General features: G+C 36.8%; 1 protein-coding gene across 6 annotated transcripts in view; it reads left to right on the top strand.

Annotated features, from left to right (window-relative positions):
* The window catches only part of Cdk12 (cyclin dependent kinase 12), a 78,622-nt gene that overhangs the window by 22,881 nt on the left and 38,024 nt on the right, over nucleotides 1-17,717 (top strand). For all 6 annotated transcript variants that reach the window (XM_034505757.2, XM_076935843.1, XM_034505756.2 and 3 more), the window contains exons 6-10: nucleotides 1,163-1,352; nucleotides 7,639-7,695; nucleotides 8,504-8,605; nucleotides 14,121-14,198; nucleotides 17,507-17,623. In XM_034505757.2, coding sequence (XP_034361648.1) covers nucleotides 1,163-1,352; nucleotides 7,639-7,695; nucleotides 8,504-8,605; nucleotides 14,121-14,198; nucleotides 17,507-17,623 — 544 coding nt within the window. The remainder of the gene's footprint in view (nucleotides 1-1,162; nucleotides 1,353-7,638; nucleotides 7,696-8,503; nucleotides 8,606-14,120; nucleotides 14,199-17,506; nucleotides 17,624-17,717) is intronic.

Here is a 17,717-nt window from a genome sequence, read left to right as displayed (position 1 = left end):
ACAGAATTATAAACCTGGTTTGTTTTTGTTTTGTTGTTTTTTTAGAACAGGGTTTCATTTATCCAGACTGTTTAACTCTGTGTAGCTAAGGATGGCCTTTAATCTTTCTACCACACTTGTGTATGTGGTACTAGGGACTGGGCTAGGCATGCTGCTGTGTAACTTTAATCTGAGTGCTTGTGAGATGTGTGCAGTTCCAGGGCCAGCCTGCTCTGCCTATTAGGTTCCAGGCCAGCCATGGTTACATTGTGGGACCCTATTTTAAAACAAAAACATAGAAACCCAGGGTTTTGTGCATGCTGGGCAAGCATACTCCTAAGTGAGCTATATCCTCAGCTTGTAGGTTTAATATTTCATGTTATGATATCGGTATGATAAATTCCAAATTGCTTACAACTATTTTTTGTGTGCTTCTTTCATTTGTATTTATGAATTTAGAAGCTTAGATTAAATGATTTGTAGTTCTAAATTATTTTTACAAATTATTATCAGCAACAGCATCATAGGCTTACATAAGCAGTGTTTACATTGCTTACATGGTTCAAAGGATCCTCATTTGCTTCCCAGAACTCACATGTCATTTTACAACATCTGTAACTCCAGTTCCAATGGATTTAGTACCAAATTTTGGCCTCTTCAGGCACCAGGCAGAGATATTTTGCACAGATAATAAATGTAAGCAAAACTCTTACATATAAGATTTTTAAAAAGGACTCTTAATTTATAACAAATTGGCATGGTTATCTTATACAAGATAAAACTAGAAAAACTAGAATTGGTAGCTGATGTATTTGGGTTTGGCCTAGGGTCTGTAACTGTTAACTTTGATCATGATGTATAGTAATATAAATTAATGACTTTGATCATGATGTATAGTAATATAAATTAATGACTTTGATCATGATGTATAGTAATATAAATTAATGGTAGCAGTTTTCTCAGAATGTAAATTGTTCACATAACAGTAGTATAGAAATCTAGATTTATTTCCAGTAGTATTATATATCATTAGAAAGGGAAATTATTTTTATTATTCTACTTTAGATCCTTTTTCTATAAAATTAAGGGGTTGTTCCAGAGAGACTATGGTTAACTTCAAATTATATTCAAATTTGAGGATTGTTATGTCAACATTTAAAAATTTCTTTTTCATGTTATATAGGTGCCTTTTACCTTGTGTTTGAATATATGGACCATGACTTAATGGGGCTGCTTGAGTCAGGTTTGGTGCACTTTTCTGAGGACCATATCAAGTCATTCATGAGACAGCTAATGGAAGGACTGGATTACTGTCACAAGAAGAATTTCCTCCATCGGGATATAAAATGTTCTAACATTTTGCTAAATAACAGGTAACATAGTAACCAAGTAAGGCTAATCACTTTTCTCCTGTCCTTTTGAGTTGTTTAGATAATTAGGATTATAAGCAGTACAATTTTTTTTCTTTGCAAGAATGTTTAATGTGTTCTTTTTTTTTTTTTTTACCTGTTTACCTCCCTTTTCTATCATTTTTCCAAATTTAATGTTAGAATTAACAAAATAGGATTACAAATATTTTTTAATTGCTAACATTCTAGGGGATTGATCTACTCGAGAATATACCATATAGTCAATAAATAGTGTTGTTACCAAAGCAAACTTAAATATACATTGTGTTCTTAATATTTTTTAGTAGGAAGAAACAGGCCTTCCTCTTTAGCTGCACTTGAGGCTGTCAGTTTTTTTCCTTTCAGAGGAAGACCTTACCTCAACCCAGGCATGCACACAGAGTCAGTCTCTCTGTCTCTGTCTGTCTGTCTGTCTGTCTGTCTGTCTCTCTTTCTCTCTCTCTCTCTCTCTCTCTCTCTCTGTCTCTCTCTCCCTCCCTCTCTCCCTCTCTCTTTCTGTCTCTCTCTCTCTCTTACACATACACACACACACACACACACACACACAAACATGCAATGGTGGTTGTATTAGGAGGTGGAATAAATAGCCAGGTGGGATTACCTGAAATTGTCTTTAAAAAATTGTTTTTTGAAAATTAGACACTGTCACTATCCTCAGACATACCAGAAGAGGGCATCAGATCCTGTTACAGATGGCTGTGAGCCACTGTGTGGTTGCTGGGAATTGAGATCAGGACCTCTGAACGAGCAGTCAGTGCTCTTAACTGCTGAGCCATCTCTCCAGCCCCTAACTTTTGACACTAAAAGTTTGGCTATGTACACTGTGTAGCTGAGTCTAGTAGGAGAAGTAGCCCATTTATTAATGTTCATTTTAGCACGTATGTTTCGTTGTTTTAGACACGGTTTCAGTCTGTAGCTCAGGTGTCTTTGAACTATAATGTTCTGTCTCCCAAGTGCTGGGATTAAAGGCACACACCACCACACTAGACCCATGTTTGTTTGTTAAATTTAGAATTACCTAGAACATTCAGTTTTGAGGAATAAATAGAAATTTTTCAGAAAAACTAACAATGAAGATTGAAAATGTCTTCAGAAAGGTTTGCTTATACAAAAGCATATACACATGAAAAAGAACATGCCCATAGTTTCCGGAGTCAGGAAACTAAGGGAGGAGGATTCAGGGTTTGAGACTAGGGCTAGGGTGTGTCTCAGTGTATCTCATTGGTAGACGATGCTTGCCAGCGTGCCTCAAGACCTGGGTTTGATTCCTAGCACTATATACCAGTTATATGGCCAGCTTGAAACTTCAAGACTTATCTCAAAAAGAAAAAAAAAAAAAAACAATGTTAGGAAACTATAAACATAACTTTATTGCTAAAGCAAAAAGTAAAGCACATTAAGGTGAAATATGAAGCGCTTAGGAACCAATTTAAGATCTTATATATCCTACTAAGGAGCTTACTTTTATCTGTAGTTGAGTTGGGATGGCATTCAAGGTGTCTGTGTAAAGTACTATTTAAAATTATGTGGCTTTATTGTGAGGTAAACATAATGTAAAGAGACAAAATCTTTAACTGGAACTGTGGGTAAATTCTTACCGTCACAGCTACTAGGAAAGTTAAAGTGGGGGGTGTCAGGAGTTTGAGGGCAGCTTGGGCAATTTAGTAAGACACTTGGAAGAGAGTAGGATTTTGCTTGGGTGGGGAATCTTTTGTTTTTGTTGTTTTGGTTTTTTGTCACTATCTCTACAACTCAAAATCTCTTATTAAAAGTGAAGGTCCGTTATTACTCTTAAGTCTGTATCTTTTATAGTTAGTTCATCTGTAGTCTTAGCTACTTAGAAGGTTGGGGCAGGAGAAGCATGCATTCACGTTTGCCCAGTAACTATGAAGACTGTCTACCTGATATAATGGTACATGCCTTTGATCCCTGCCCTTGAAAAGCAGGGGCAGGTGGTTCTCTGAACTCAAGGCCAGCTTGGTCTCTGTAGTGAGTTTGAGGCCAGCCAGGAATACATAGCAAGACCTTGTTTCAAAAACAACAACAACAAAATCATTTTTATTTATTTATTTATTTTGTCCTGGGATTTACTGTTTAGACTAGCCTGGCCTATGAACTCTCAGGGATCCATTTTCCTCTACTGCCTAAGGACTGGAATTAAAGGTGGGTTCCACTGTATTTGGCTCAGCTTTTACATTTTATTCAGTGCTACAGGAAACTAGGGCTCTTCCATCAGTATAAGTATTCACAAGTTCTTTAACCATTGCGTGGTTTGCCCTGAAGATTCTGTGAGTGGCTCTCCATACGGACACATTCTCATTGTTTAGCACATTCACTAGGTGGTTATAGGGTGTAGCCTAGTTGATCATGGTGGCATACTTGGTATAGGGACTGTTATATAGTATAAAAACACCAAAATGTTAATTTTTTGGTTTTAGGGTTTTTGTTTTGTTTTTATTTATGAACAAATGTCTCACTCTATATCATAGGGTGTTCTCTAACTCAGAGTAATCCTGCTTCACGCCCTCAAGTCCTGAGATGTAAAATGTGTACCCAACTTGAGCTTATATTGTCTTGGAGACAATATATTGTCTTGGAGACAACAATTTCTGTTTTAGAAGGGCACTAGTACTATATGGTGAAAGACTGAAGGCAGGGAACCTGCTAAAAGTATCAAAGAGATTCCGTTGGTATATCAGTAGTCAAGCTCAGGCTAGGGTTTGGTTCTTAGTGTGCACAAAAGAACTAACAACCAGCTACAATTCCTGTTCCAAACAACTCAGTATCCTTTTCTAGTCTCTAAGGGTTCTTGCATGTACGTGGTGTGTGTAAAATCATGTGTACACACACATATTCATATAAAAATTCCTGTTTCAAACAACTCAGTATCCTTTTCTAGCCTCTAAGGGTTCTTGCATGTACGTGGTGTGTGTAAAATCATGCACGCGTACACATGTATATAAAAATACTATATATACATACAATAAGATGGTCTCTGGGCTGGAGAGAAGAGCACTGAGTACTCTTCTAGAGATCCTGAGTTCAATTCCCAGCAACCACATAGTGGCTCACAATCTAAAATGGGATCCGATGCCCTCTTCTGGTGTGTTTGAGACAGTGATGGTGTATTCACATACATTTAAAAAAAATCTTTAAAACAAAACCAAGATATGTGTATGATATGTGTGTATCATATTTGGCACTGAGTTTGAAAACAGTGTATCTTTAAGTCAGGCATGGTGGTAGAAGCCAGTGGTTCTCTTGGGTTTGAGGCCAACCCAATCTACATAATGAGACCCTGTCTGAATATTAAAATGAGTAGAATCCAAGAGAAATGGCTGAAGAGATAGGAATAAGGAAAATACTGACTACAATATAGTCATGTTTACACAGGGAGTAGTCATAGATGTCAGATTACAAATTATAACTCTTAAGAAAAAAGTCTGCCAAGTAAAGCTCAGAGATGATGTTAGTGTGAGCGACAAGGGAATATGCGGCACAGTCGGGGTGGACGTGTAGTGGGATGGACAGACGGATTCCAAAGATGGAAAACTCTTGAGTACTTAAAGATTATGTTTGAAGACACTTTGTTTCGGTTGGGGTGTAATGAATGAAACAATAATGGGTTTTTTCTGTTGTACATGCCAAATTTTTGCAATACTTCCATATATGAGTTTCAGGCTACCCTGAGATATAAGACCGTATCTTTAAGGTTCTAAGTTTAATTCCAGCACCACAAAAAGTAAGTAAGGGACAATGAGATGGATCTTGTCAAGTATGGTGAGAGTTCAGTCCCCAGAACTCACAGGGTGGCAGGAGTATACTGACTGCTGCAGTATTTCTAGCTGCGCGCGTGCATGCATGCGCACACGTGTACACACACACACACACACACACACACACACACACACACACACACACCATCCCTTGCACATAAAGGATAATAACCAAACAAGTAAAGAAATAGTCTCTAATACGATTCATGCAGCAAATATATTAGTAAATTTTCATAGCTATGTTTTTTGCCATTTCAATTTAGATTTCGTGTGGAATTTGTTTGTAAGTTAAATTTTAAAATGTAATGAGCCAGATAAAGTAGCTCATGCTTCTAATTTCTACATTTGGAAAGCTAAAACTGAAGGATTATTATGAATTCAAGGCAAGACTAGGTTATATTGTAAGATCCTATTTCACGCAGAAAAAGAGAAGTGGTATTTTAGGCAAGTGGATGAAGGTGTACAGACTTCTTAATAGGAATGATAGTGGTTGATTTTATGTAAAATTTTGTTGCTATTTTCTTGATTTTTTTTTTTTTAAGATGTATATATTTATTTTATGTATGTGAGTACAAAGTCACTCTCTTCAGACACACCAGAAGAGGGCATCAGATCCCATTACAGATGGTTGTGAGCCACCATGTGGTTGCTGGGAATTGAACTCAGGACCTCTAGAAGAGCAGTCAGTGCTCTTAACCGCTGAGCCATCTCTCCAGCCCCACTATTCTTGTTTTGTATTCTGTCCTTTTGCTCATAGGTTTGGGGAGCATTTCCAAGATAGCCTCTTTGAGTTTTGTTTTACCTGAGCTATCAGGTACCTCAGATGCAGTCAGCCCCTACATTCTCCAAATGTAGCAAGGCTATAAATATTAAAATAGGATATAGAAATTTAGATAGATTAACTAATTTTTAAGTAATTCTCCCAATATTGTGTTTAATTTTCTTAAAATACTTCTTGACGTCTCTGTATACTGAGGGATGGAAATGTAGTTCAGCAGGTGAGCACTTAACATGTACAAGTACCCGAGTTTGATACCTAGTACTAAAAGAGATGGAAGGAGGATGAAGAGAGAAGGAGGAGGGAGAGAATGGGAGAGAGGGGAAGGTAGAGGGTGATCAGACAGTCACTGCTGAGCAGAGTCAAAGGTGATTCTGACTCCTTTAAAGGAGTGTCTCTAGCTGCATGGTCATGCAGAGGACAAAGATTATGCGGTTGAAAAGAGCCTGAGGTCCATAGCAACATGGAGTCTCAAAATGATGATGGCGATGGTAGAATAAATAAATAAACAAGTCAGACCGTCAAATTATAGTTCTCATAGTAGCTCCAGTAGTGTCAAGGATGAGCTTGTTAGAAACGTACATTCAGAGCCAGGTATAATGGCTCATGCCTATAATTTCAGCAACTGGAAGGGTGGTACTGGAGGATTACTGTGATTTTTGAGGCCAGGCCAAATTCACGTTCTGTGCCTACCTGGATTTCAAAGGAGACCTTATCTCAAGAGAAAAGAAAAGAAAAAGAAATAACAGACTCAGAATGGGTAGAGTACTTGACTCGTATTTATGGGACACTGGGTTCAGTCCCCAGGTCTGTGAGGAAAAAAGTACAGATTCATGAACTGAGACCTGTTAACTGGATTAATCATTTATCAGAATGAAACTTAGGCAAGCTTTTTTGTTTTGTTCTGTTCTGTATAGTGTTAGGGATCAAACTTAGGGTCTTAGGCTTTCATGTCCTCTGCCACTTAACTACATCCCCAGTCTTCGGATGTTTGAGTTAGAACCTCACCCTGAAGCATAGGCTGGCCATGAACCTGAACCTCTTGCCTCTGTTTACCTAGTGCTAGGATTAAAAATATGTGCTGTTATGCCTGGCCTTAAGTATCTCTTTGTCTTCAACATTAGGTATTACTTTAACACATGTACTATGCACAGATAATACCACAAAATAAAGACTTAAAGGCTAAGTGTAGTGGTGTACATCTTTAATCTTAGCACAAGGAGGCAAAGACTGGTGGATCTCTATGAGTTCAAGGTAACTCTCTAATGGCTTACAGAGTGAGACTGAGGTCAGGGTATGTAGTAAATTCTGTCTCATAATAAAAAAATAATAAATAAAAAGAAGTAAATGTTTAGAACTGGTGTGGAAGATATATACCTATAGTCCTAGTTCTTCACAGGGTTGAAGTAAGATAGATGATTGTTTTAAGAGTTGGGGACCAAGCTGGGTAATATATGTAGGCTCCATGGTAAAAAGAAAATTAGAAATCAAATCCAAAAATGGAATAATAAAAAAATATTGTGAGGCATTACAAACTGGCGAATTTAAATTGGGGAGGGTAACCATTAATAGAAATATGATCAGGCATCAAAAGTAAATTTTGTAATTCTTTTAGCTCTTTAATTGGCACTTAAGTTTTCAACTGTAGTTCAAGGCTGCTACTTTTACTTATGAAAATAATTTGTTTGTTTTACAGTGGGCAAATCAAACTGGCAGATTTTGGACTTGCTCGGCTCTATAACTCTGAAGAAAGGTGAGGCATTCATCAAGGTTTACTTGTGACGTGTGATTTAAGGCCTATTTTGGCATAGTAAAAACACTATCTCAAAAAAAAAAAAAAGTTAAGTAAAACTGAGGGTGAGAATTAGAGAAGAGTCTTTTTAATTTTCTGACACTCTCAAATTTTACAAATTAATAGTGACAGAATTTCCTAGTGCTTTGGATGTGTTACCACATAGATCTTTTTTGTTTGTTTTTGCGATGGGTTTTTCTGGGTTGTACTCACTGTATAAGCCAGGCTGGCCTTGACCTCACAGCAGTTCACTTCACCTGCCTTTGCCTGCAGAGGGCTGGGATCAAGGGCATGAGCCACCGTCCCCTTTATTCTTTTGTTGTTTTTGCTGTTTGTATGTTTAAAGACTGCTTTTTAATTTTTTGTGTGCATGTTCATCATACCCATTTGACTACATAAGTATCAAATCCACCTGAAGCTGGAATTGTGTGTATTGTGTGTATTTATGTACATTTATGTCTGAGTGTCTTCCACATGTATGGGGGTGCAAGCATTAAACAAATGTGCCATCATGTCTGAATTCTTCAGTCAGCCCTCTACTGACATAAGTTAACCCAAATTGGACTAGAAGTAAGTTTTTCATCTTTCACTCATGTCCAGCTTACTTTTGGCCTGTTAATTTGTTACTGGAATTGTTTTAACAACCTCATCTTTAATTGGCAGCCATGTTTTTGTTAGTGTTTAGGTACATTTTTTTTTAACAAAAATATGAAAAATATGCAAAAAAAATCACTCACCCAAATTTATATTCTGATGGTTTACATTTCAGTCGCCCTTACACAAACAAAGTCATTACTCTGTGGTATCGACCTCCAGAGCTGCTACTTGGAGAAGAAAGATACACACCAGCCATTGACGTTTGGAGCTGTGGGTAAGACTGTCTTAACCTTTTGTTTTGTCTGTAACACCTAATATGTACTGTTTCCTCTTTATATTAGCTATTTGTCTTTATTAAGTGTATGCACACTTACATACACACATAAATATAAATAAAAATGAATCTTATTTAAAAAAATAAACAAACCAGGAAACAGTGTAGTAGCTGTCTTCAGTTTACCCAGGCTGGTAATACTCATGTGTCAGCCCACAATTGACTAGGATTGCAGGCATATATCACTAGGCCTGCTTATCTCAAGTCTTTTAATTAATATCCCCCTTCCATCTCTAGATTTTCATTTGTTTCCTTATAATCTGCTTAGAGAAAATTGGATCATTTATTCTATAGATGTCTCAGTCTGAGTTTGTATTATTGTTGCCACTGTCACACAAACAAAATTAAGACTTGCCTATGTCATGTGTGAAGTCTTGGGTCTCATCCTCAGTATTGCAGAAAAGCTAATTATTTCATTTTATTTACCAGTTTTCAATGTAGTGGGGTGATTTTCTACTGTTCTCTAAAAATGACTACTGAGAAGATTTAGTTTATTGGATTTTTGTTTATTAGAAACTGATAGACTTGCATATTTGATATGTTTTAACAGGTAGGGAGAGGAGAGAAAAGAGCACAGAGGCATATGCCGAATGTGTGGAAATGCCCACACAAGCAGGGGTTGTCAGATCCTCAGAGCTAGAAGTAACGGGTGGTTGTGAGGGGCATGACCTGGGTGCTGTGAACCAAACTCTAGTCTTCTTGAAGAATAGCAAGTGGTGAAAACCTTCTAGCCATCTTTCCAGTCTTTATCACAGTAGTTCTTGTTCAAACTTCCTAATCTTTGTCTAGTCTAAACTTGATCAAGTTAGTTCTTTAGTTCTCTTGATACATTGTTAATAATCTTAATTAGTTTTCCTTATTCTAGTCTTCTATCTGCAATCAGCCATTTCTCTTAAGGAACTTTCTTTCCTTTCTTTAAAAAAAATCTGTTTCCTTCTACCTCCTTTTTTTTCTTCTTTGCTTTTGATTTTTCTACTCAGGATCTCTCTAGCCCTGTCTTTCTTGGTTTACTATTTAGACCCGGCTGGCTTCATATTGTGGCAAGCTTTCTGCCTCTTCCCAAATGCTGGGGTTATAAGTGTGCACTGATGTGGCCACTCTGAAAAAAATTTTAAGACAAGGTCATATTTAGCCCAGGTTATCATCAAACTCAATATATAGCCCAAGATGACCTTCGACTCCTAAGTCCTAAGTCCTTTGCATTGAAGTATTCCTGGCTTGAAAATGAAATTTGAAATCTGCATTTTGCATGTTAAGGATTGAAGTGTTTTTACATTTATTAATTCTTTCAAGACAGAGTCTCATCATGTAGCCCTGGATGTCCTAGAAGTTGATACATAGACTAGGCTAGGGATTCACCTGGTTCATCCACTCTGCCCCTTCAAGTTCTGGGTTTGAAAGCATGTACCACTTTTGCCTGGGGGGGTGGGGGTGGGGGCTAAATAGTTTAAATATCCTCTCTCTGTTATTTGTTTGTATATGGTGTGGCAAACTGGCCTTGACCTTTGTTGGTTGTGATTCCCACATACATACCTCCTAAAAGAGCATGTTATCTTTCCCATTCTTTTTTTTTTTTTTTTTAACTTTTTTTTTAAAGATTTAATTTATATATACACAAATGCTCTATCTGCATGTACACCTACATGCCAGTAGAGGGCATCAAAACTCATTATAAATGGTTTCGAGCCACCTTGTAGTTGCTGGGACTTGAACTCAGTACCTAGGGAAGAACAGTTAGTGCTCTTAACCACTGAACCATCTCTCCAGCCCATCTTTCCCATTCTTTTCTATTTTTCCTATTATAAGTCTCTAAAGAAGAGTGCTATGGTTTTTATTTTTAAAATTCAACAAGAGTAGCTTACTGAAATCAAATGACATTTTAGTAAAGTTTTAATGACTCAAGATAGATTTGTATTCAACAGTACTAGCCCAAATTAGAGCTAAGCTGGAAAGTTAACAACTCATTAAAATGCATGAGGAAGATCTAGAGGCAAGAAAATCAGGAGGTCGGGGTCAGCAGTTAAGAGCACCGACTGCTCTTCCAGAGGTCCTGAGTTCAATTCCCAGCAATCACATGGTGGCTTACGACCATCTGTAATGGGATCCCATGCCCTCCTCTAGTGTGTCAACCTGAGCTACATTAGAGAACCTCTCTTAAAAAAACAAAAGGAAAAGCAAGATACATGGGGAGAATGTATAAGTGTGTTGGTGTTTTTTTCTTCCCAGTCTGTGCAAACTGCTATCTTACTATGATAAATAAAATGTTGGCCACATAATAAAAAAGTCTTTCACACCAAAGGATTCTAGCACTTAGGCATACAGATCAGGGCAGAAAGTAGAACAACTCGTCTAACAAATTATATTTGTTAATATAAGTGGTGCTGGTTCAAGCTTTTAGTTCCAGTACGTGGGAGGCAGAGGCAGGCTCTATGAGGCTAGCCTAGTTTATAGAACAAGTTCCAGGACATCTAGGGCTACACAGAAAAACCATTTCTCAAAAAAACACAAAAATTCAAGGTCTTCCTGGGCTTCTTCACAAGTTTGGGAACACTGTCTCCAAACATTTTAAACTAACTAGCTATTCCTTTGGGATTTTTTTTTAAAAACTGCTCTTCTATTCCATTAGTTGGTGTAAAACTGTATTTAGATGTTGATTTTGACAGTTAATATTGGAAACAAAATTTATTTCTACTTTTCCTACCTCAAATCAGGATAGACATTAGAAGAGCTAATACAATAAATTAAAGGTGAGATTTTAATGGTAATAGAATGATGCATAATGGCACACGACTTTAATTCTAACACTTGGGAGGCAGGGGCAGGTCTATCTCTCTGATCAAGGCCAAACTAGTCTACATAGCAAATTCTAAGGAAGTCATATATACACAGTGAGTCCCTTCCTTAAAACAGAGAAGAGGAGGAGGAAGCAGAAGATGGAGGACTGGAGCCAATAAAGTAGCTCAGTGATTAAATAGCTTTTGTCGCTCTTGCCAAGGAATCCAGGTTTGGTTCCCAACATCCACATGGAAGCTGACAACCATCCGTAACTCTAGTCCTAGGGGATTTAATGTCTCTGATCTCCGTGGGTATGTGCATATACATGCACATAACCCAGACACACACACACACACACACACACACACACACACACACACACACACACACACACACATAATTTAAAATAAATATTTTAGGGGCTGGAGAGATGGCTCAGTTCTCAGCACATAGATCAGGCAACACATGTAATTCTAGCCAAGCGGTAAAATACTTCTAGTCTCCCAAGAAACACATATACGAATAATAAAAAAAAAAAAAAAAAACTAAGTCATTATAATCAAAATATATTGTATAAATTCCTCAAAGAATTAGTAAATGAAAAGGTATATAGAAGCCTAGGAGCCTAGGGTGGTGCCAGGGACCTAAAATTGCAACATTTTATAGGTGAAGGCTGGAGAATTGGGAGTTTAATTTAGGTCCAGCCCAGACTTCATGAGACTGTGTGTTCACAAAACACAACAAAAAGCACATTAAAGTAATTAGTACCACTTTAGTATCACTTTAAAAAAAATTGTTTTTTTTTTTGAAGACAACATCACTTTATGTATCTCCGGACTGTTCTGGAAGGCATTATGTGGACTAGGCTGGCTCCAGTTTACAGAGATCCATATAACCATAATATAATTACAAAGTAAATAAATTTAACATAGCTGAACAGTATGGTGCATACCTATAATTCTGTGTCCAATCATAGAGGAAGGATTATTCCAATTTCAAGGTCAACCAGAGAGCTATATCAGAAAGTAAGTTTAGAATAGGATAACTTTATATTATATAGTGCTTTAGTCTATATTTCTATTCCAGTTCTATGCAAATGATGTCCTAGAAATAATACCTTTGTTTATTTGAGGTGTGTACATTACAGTAATCTGTTTTTTTGTTTTTGTTAATTATTTGCTGTTGCACATCTTAGTTTCTAACTTGCTCATTCTCAGGTAGCATAGTTGTAGGTGTAGGCAGCTTCCTTTATCAAAGTCTTTATTCTGGAACACTGCTGTAGCCTTTTTGTATTTCACAGCATTTATTATTTTGAAGAATGTAGACAGGTTCTGGTTATATATTTTTAACTAGAATACACCATAAGCAGTGTCATGTTCCTTATTGAATGCTTTATGTACGTTTACATAGACTTCATTTGCCCTTTAGAATTGATAGCAACTAGCTATCAATTTTCACTTGGTTAATGTGTTGTCCTTTTTTTCTCACCAAAAAAGTTAATAGTTTTCCTCCTACAATTAGTAACTTTTTGTGCATAGATACCTTGAGACTGTAAATAGTTTATTTCAAAGCTGTTTCTACCAGCAGCTACTGCTGCTGTTGTTTTGGTTTTTTGAGACAGAGTCCCTGTAACATAGCCCTGGCTGTCCTGAAGCTCACATGGTTGGAGACCATGTTGGCCTTGCTTGGGATCAAAGGCATACACCACCATACTTGACATCATTCTCTTTCCTTTTCCTTTTCAAAAAAAGATTTATTTTATATGTGTGAATACTTTGTTCACTTGCATGTGTGTTTTTACAGTGTGTGCCTGGTGCCTGTGGAGCTCAGAAGGTATGGGATTCTCTAGGACTGGAATTACAGATTGATGTGAGCCACTATGTGGGTGCTAGGAATTGAACCCAAGTTTTTCTCATGATGTTCTAGAGTATTTTTTTAATTCACTTACAGTTTGTTACATATATGATTTATATACATGTTTGAATGCAGGAATGTGTGACTAGATCTGTTTTGTTATTCACTGCTGCTCCAACTTACAGGGATCCTCCTGTCGTGATGTAAAATCACAAGCATTATAGGCACACATGACCAAACTCAGCTTTATGTGACTTTCATAGATTCAAACATAGGTCCTCAATACTTGATTTACCCACTGAACATCTCCTAGCCCCAAATACCCCTCTCAAAATAACTAAGGTATTTAGATAGAGTTTAACAGTCTTGATGAAACTAATTTTAGCTGTTAATTCGTTGTTTTCTTTGTAAATATATTGCCAGAGGGGTTATAATGGCATAGTACAGTTCTACAGAGCAGGTTAATGATGACAGATTCTCTTTGTGGAAAGACTGCTAAGGATCTGTAAACTTGTGTGTATTTTCTTACATTACCTTGTAATGTGGGACAGAGATGAAAAACTCCTATTAATTCCTTTTGTTTATGAAGAACTGTTTTCTACAGGCAGTAGAGTTTGATCTGCTGGCAAATTTAAAACCTTTATAATGTGTTTTCACTACAAAATGTTGTTTTTATCTTTTAGGGAACCCAGACACTGAAGTTCTGGCCTAGTTTACTACAGAGTATATTATTGCATGTAGCCCAGGATAATGTAAAGGTTTATTGAAAGACACTTAAGATAGACTCAAGGGATTCTTTCTAACCTATGAATTTTACTCTTTTTAGGTGTATCCTTGGTGAACTTTTCACAAAGAAACCTATTTTTCAAGCCAATTTGGAACTGGCTCAGCTAGAACTGATCAGGTACAGTTACACATATGCTCTTAAGTGCCTGTATATGATCAATAAGAATTTCTTAAACTTTTAAAAAAATTCTTTAAAGATTTATTTATTTTTATTTATATGTATACACTGTCGCTGTCTTTAGACACACCAGAAGAGGGCATCGGACCCCATTACAGATGTTTATGAGCCACCATATGGTTGCTGGGAATTGAACTCAGGACCTCTGGAAGAGCAGTCACTGCTCTTAACAACTGAGCCATCTCTCCAGCCCTTCTCAAACTTTTTTCACTCATAACCTGTTTTTACATGAGAAGTTTTTACATAACCTTGTGTAATAATAAATATACAAATGCAAACATTTACTGACAATAAATACAAATTTAAGGCTATTTTTTATATATACTTCATAATTTTATAATTTATTAAATATGAAATTAAATTTATGTATTAATAAAATAGTTTTTATTTATTTTTACATAAGAATTGAATTTATTTTAATATATGTGTGAGCATACACATGGATATCAGCTTTACAATCTTACAGTCTTTTTATTCCTAGCTCCATGGTAGGAGAGAAGTAACATTCACTATTTATCCGATGACTTCTACACACACTTATGTGGAACACACAGAGAAATAAACAAATAAGTGGGAAAAAAATACCAACAGTTTTTTTTTTTTTAAAATGAGGCAGGACTGGAGATATGGCTCAGCAGTCAAGAGTATTGATTGTTCTTGAAAGGACCCAGGTTCAGTTCCTGGTATTCACATGTTTGTGGCTCTAGTTCCAGAAGATCTGAAAACCTCACACAGACATATACATGCAGGCAAAATACCAGTGCATCTAAAATAAATTAGAAAAAAAAAAATCAGGCACAGTGGCACATACCTGGTTTACATAGTGAATTCTAGACAAGTTAGAACTACATAATGAGACATTATCTCAGCATAAACAATGCAAATAAAATAAATAGTTGGAAATGCGTTTACTTTTAAAAAGAAGCTCAAGTGCCTAACTCAACTAGTTTCTAAATCAAATATTGTATCCTGATACAATCTAAAAATAGACTAATTTGATACTTACATCCTGACGAATAATGGTAGGAAGTTATTTAAAGCCTTGCTTGCTTGCTTATGACAGGGTCTCTATGTAGTACTGGCTATCCTATAGCTATCCTAGACTAATAAGTAGATCAAACTGGTATGGAACTAACAGGGATCCTTCTGAGTGCTGTGATTAAAGATCTGCACCACCATGCCTAGCTGAAGACTTTGTCTTTTCTCTTTCTTTTTTTCTTTCTTTTTCTTCATTTTTTTTTCAAGACAGGGTTTCTCTGTGTATCCCTGTGTGTATCTCTGTTTTGGAACTAACTTTGTAGACCACAGTGGTCTCCAACTCAGAGATCATCCTACGTTTGCCTCCCAAGTGTTGGCATTAAATTCTCCAGTTTCTGTAACATTTTTTTTTAGTTATCCCACCAAATGATATTATAATAAATTTGTCTTTGCTTGGTCCAGCTTAAAATCTTTGCTGTGATATCTTGTGAACATAAGAAGTTAGATTTTAGGGGGCTGGAGAGATGACTCAGCAGTTGAGACCTCTAGTTGTTACTAATTACCCTCATTACAGCTCATAACCACTCATATCTTTTAATTTTATGTATTTGAGTGTTTGCATGTATGTAATTGCACCACATGCATACTTGGTGCCCCTGGAATCCAGAAGAGAGCATTGGATTCTCTGGAACTGGATTCGTAGAGGCTGTCAGCTGCTGTGTGGGTGCTGGAAGCTGAACCTGGATCCTATTTAAAGTGCTGTTAATTTCTAAGCCACCTCTCCAGCTTTAGATTGTCTAAATCTTCCTTACCTTCATGATTTCATTCTTATACAGATACGCTGTATTTGAGAACACTGGTACCTACTCTGTGTAGAAGGATTAGGCAGTGAGAATATTTTTAAGCTCGTGAGTTCAAGGCAAGCCCAAGTAAATAGCTCAACATGTAAAAGCACGTGTTCTCAAGCTTGATGGCCTGTGTCAATCATGGGTACATATAGAAGGAGAGGTGTCCAAAAGTTTTCCATTGACTATTGCATGTACATATAGACACACCAATTAAAGTAGAAAAAATGATTGAAAAAATATTTTTCTGACCAGCCTCCTTGAAAAACAGATCTAAGGAGCCTCACCTCATATACTGCCTGATGGTTTTTGGTGGTATCAAGGTTTGTAGAGCCAAACTGCTGTGGGCCAGTGAGATGGCTTCTCCGGTACAGGTGCTTACCATTAAGTCTGACAACATAACATACATTCCACCTTAAGGACTCATGTGGTGAAAAGAAAGAACTGACTCTTGCGAATTATATTTTGATCTCTACTGGTGTGGTGTAGCATATGCCTTGTTAACTATTCAGGATAGGAATGGAATTTTTGGCTGTTTTTTATGTTTTATGGAGTTCATGTTTTCTTCTTCATTCTACCCTGTGGATCCTAAGGATTGAACTCAGGTCATCTAGCTTGACAGGAGGAAGGAATCTTTTCCCACTGAGCCATTTCTCTAGCCACAGTTTTAAAATGGGCAGTTTGGGGAAGGCTTGAAACTAGACTAGGGACCTCTCTTGCTATATACTTTGCTTTCTTCTTTTTTCCTTTTCTTTTTCTCGTTTCTTTTCCTTTTTCTTTTTTGGTTTGATTTGTTTGTTTGTTTTGAGACAGTGTCTTTATGCACCATACTGTCTATCAGCTCACCAATTTTCACTATTGGAAATTAGTTCTGCCAGGTATGGTGGCACATGTCTTTAATCTCTGCCTTTGGAAGCAGAGGCAGGTTCATCTCTTGAGTTCAAGGCTATCCTGGTCTACACAATAAGTCCAGGACAGCCAGGGGTTTATAGTAGAGATGCCTGGCCAAAAAAAGAAAGAAAGAAAAGAAATTAATTCTAGCTAAATAGAATAAAATTGGTGATGAGAACCTTATTAGATAAAAACATGTTTTACAAAATATGTGAATCATTTTTGGATTATATTTTGCGCGCGCGCGCGTGTGTGTGTGTGTGTGTACACACAATCCTTTTTTGCTAGCTTTCATTATTTACACTATGTTTCCTTGGCAACCAATTCTCTTATATTGCTTTTCCTTAGAGCAGTTAAGGTTGTGCTTTGCTTTTTTTTTTTTTTTTTTTTTTTTTTCATTTAATGCCTATTAGTGTAATAATGTAATAAATCATAGAGTTCTTGTATAGATCTCAGAAGATAATTTCTCCTTCTAGCAGTCATGATATTCTGACGATTTACATCATTGCACTTGTTCTTTTGCTTTCTTTTCAGTCGTCTCTGTGGTAGTCCTTGTCCTGCAGTGTGGCCTGATGTTATCAAGCTGCCCTACTTCAACACCATGAAACCGAAGAAGCAATACAGGAGACGCCTAAGAGAAGAATTCTCTTTGTGAGTTTAGCAAAATCCTCTATATCTGTTTTCTGTATTTAGCTTCTGTTGGTACTTGACTTTTACTGTTAATCTCAATTTAATACAGCAAACA

This window comes from Arvicanthis niloticus, chromosome 6, assembly GCF_011762505.2.
Source record: "Arvicanthis niloticus isolate mArvNil1 chromosome 6, mArvNil1.pat.X, whole genome shotgun sequence".
NCBI classification, from domain to species: Eukaryota; Metazoa; Chordata; class Mammalia; order Rodentia; family Muridae; genus Arvicanthis; species Arvicanthis niloticus.
This window is presented reverse-complemented; position numbering and strand designations above follow the sequence as displayed.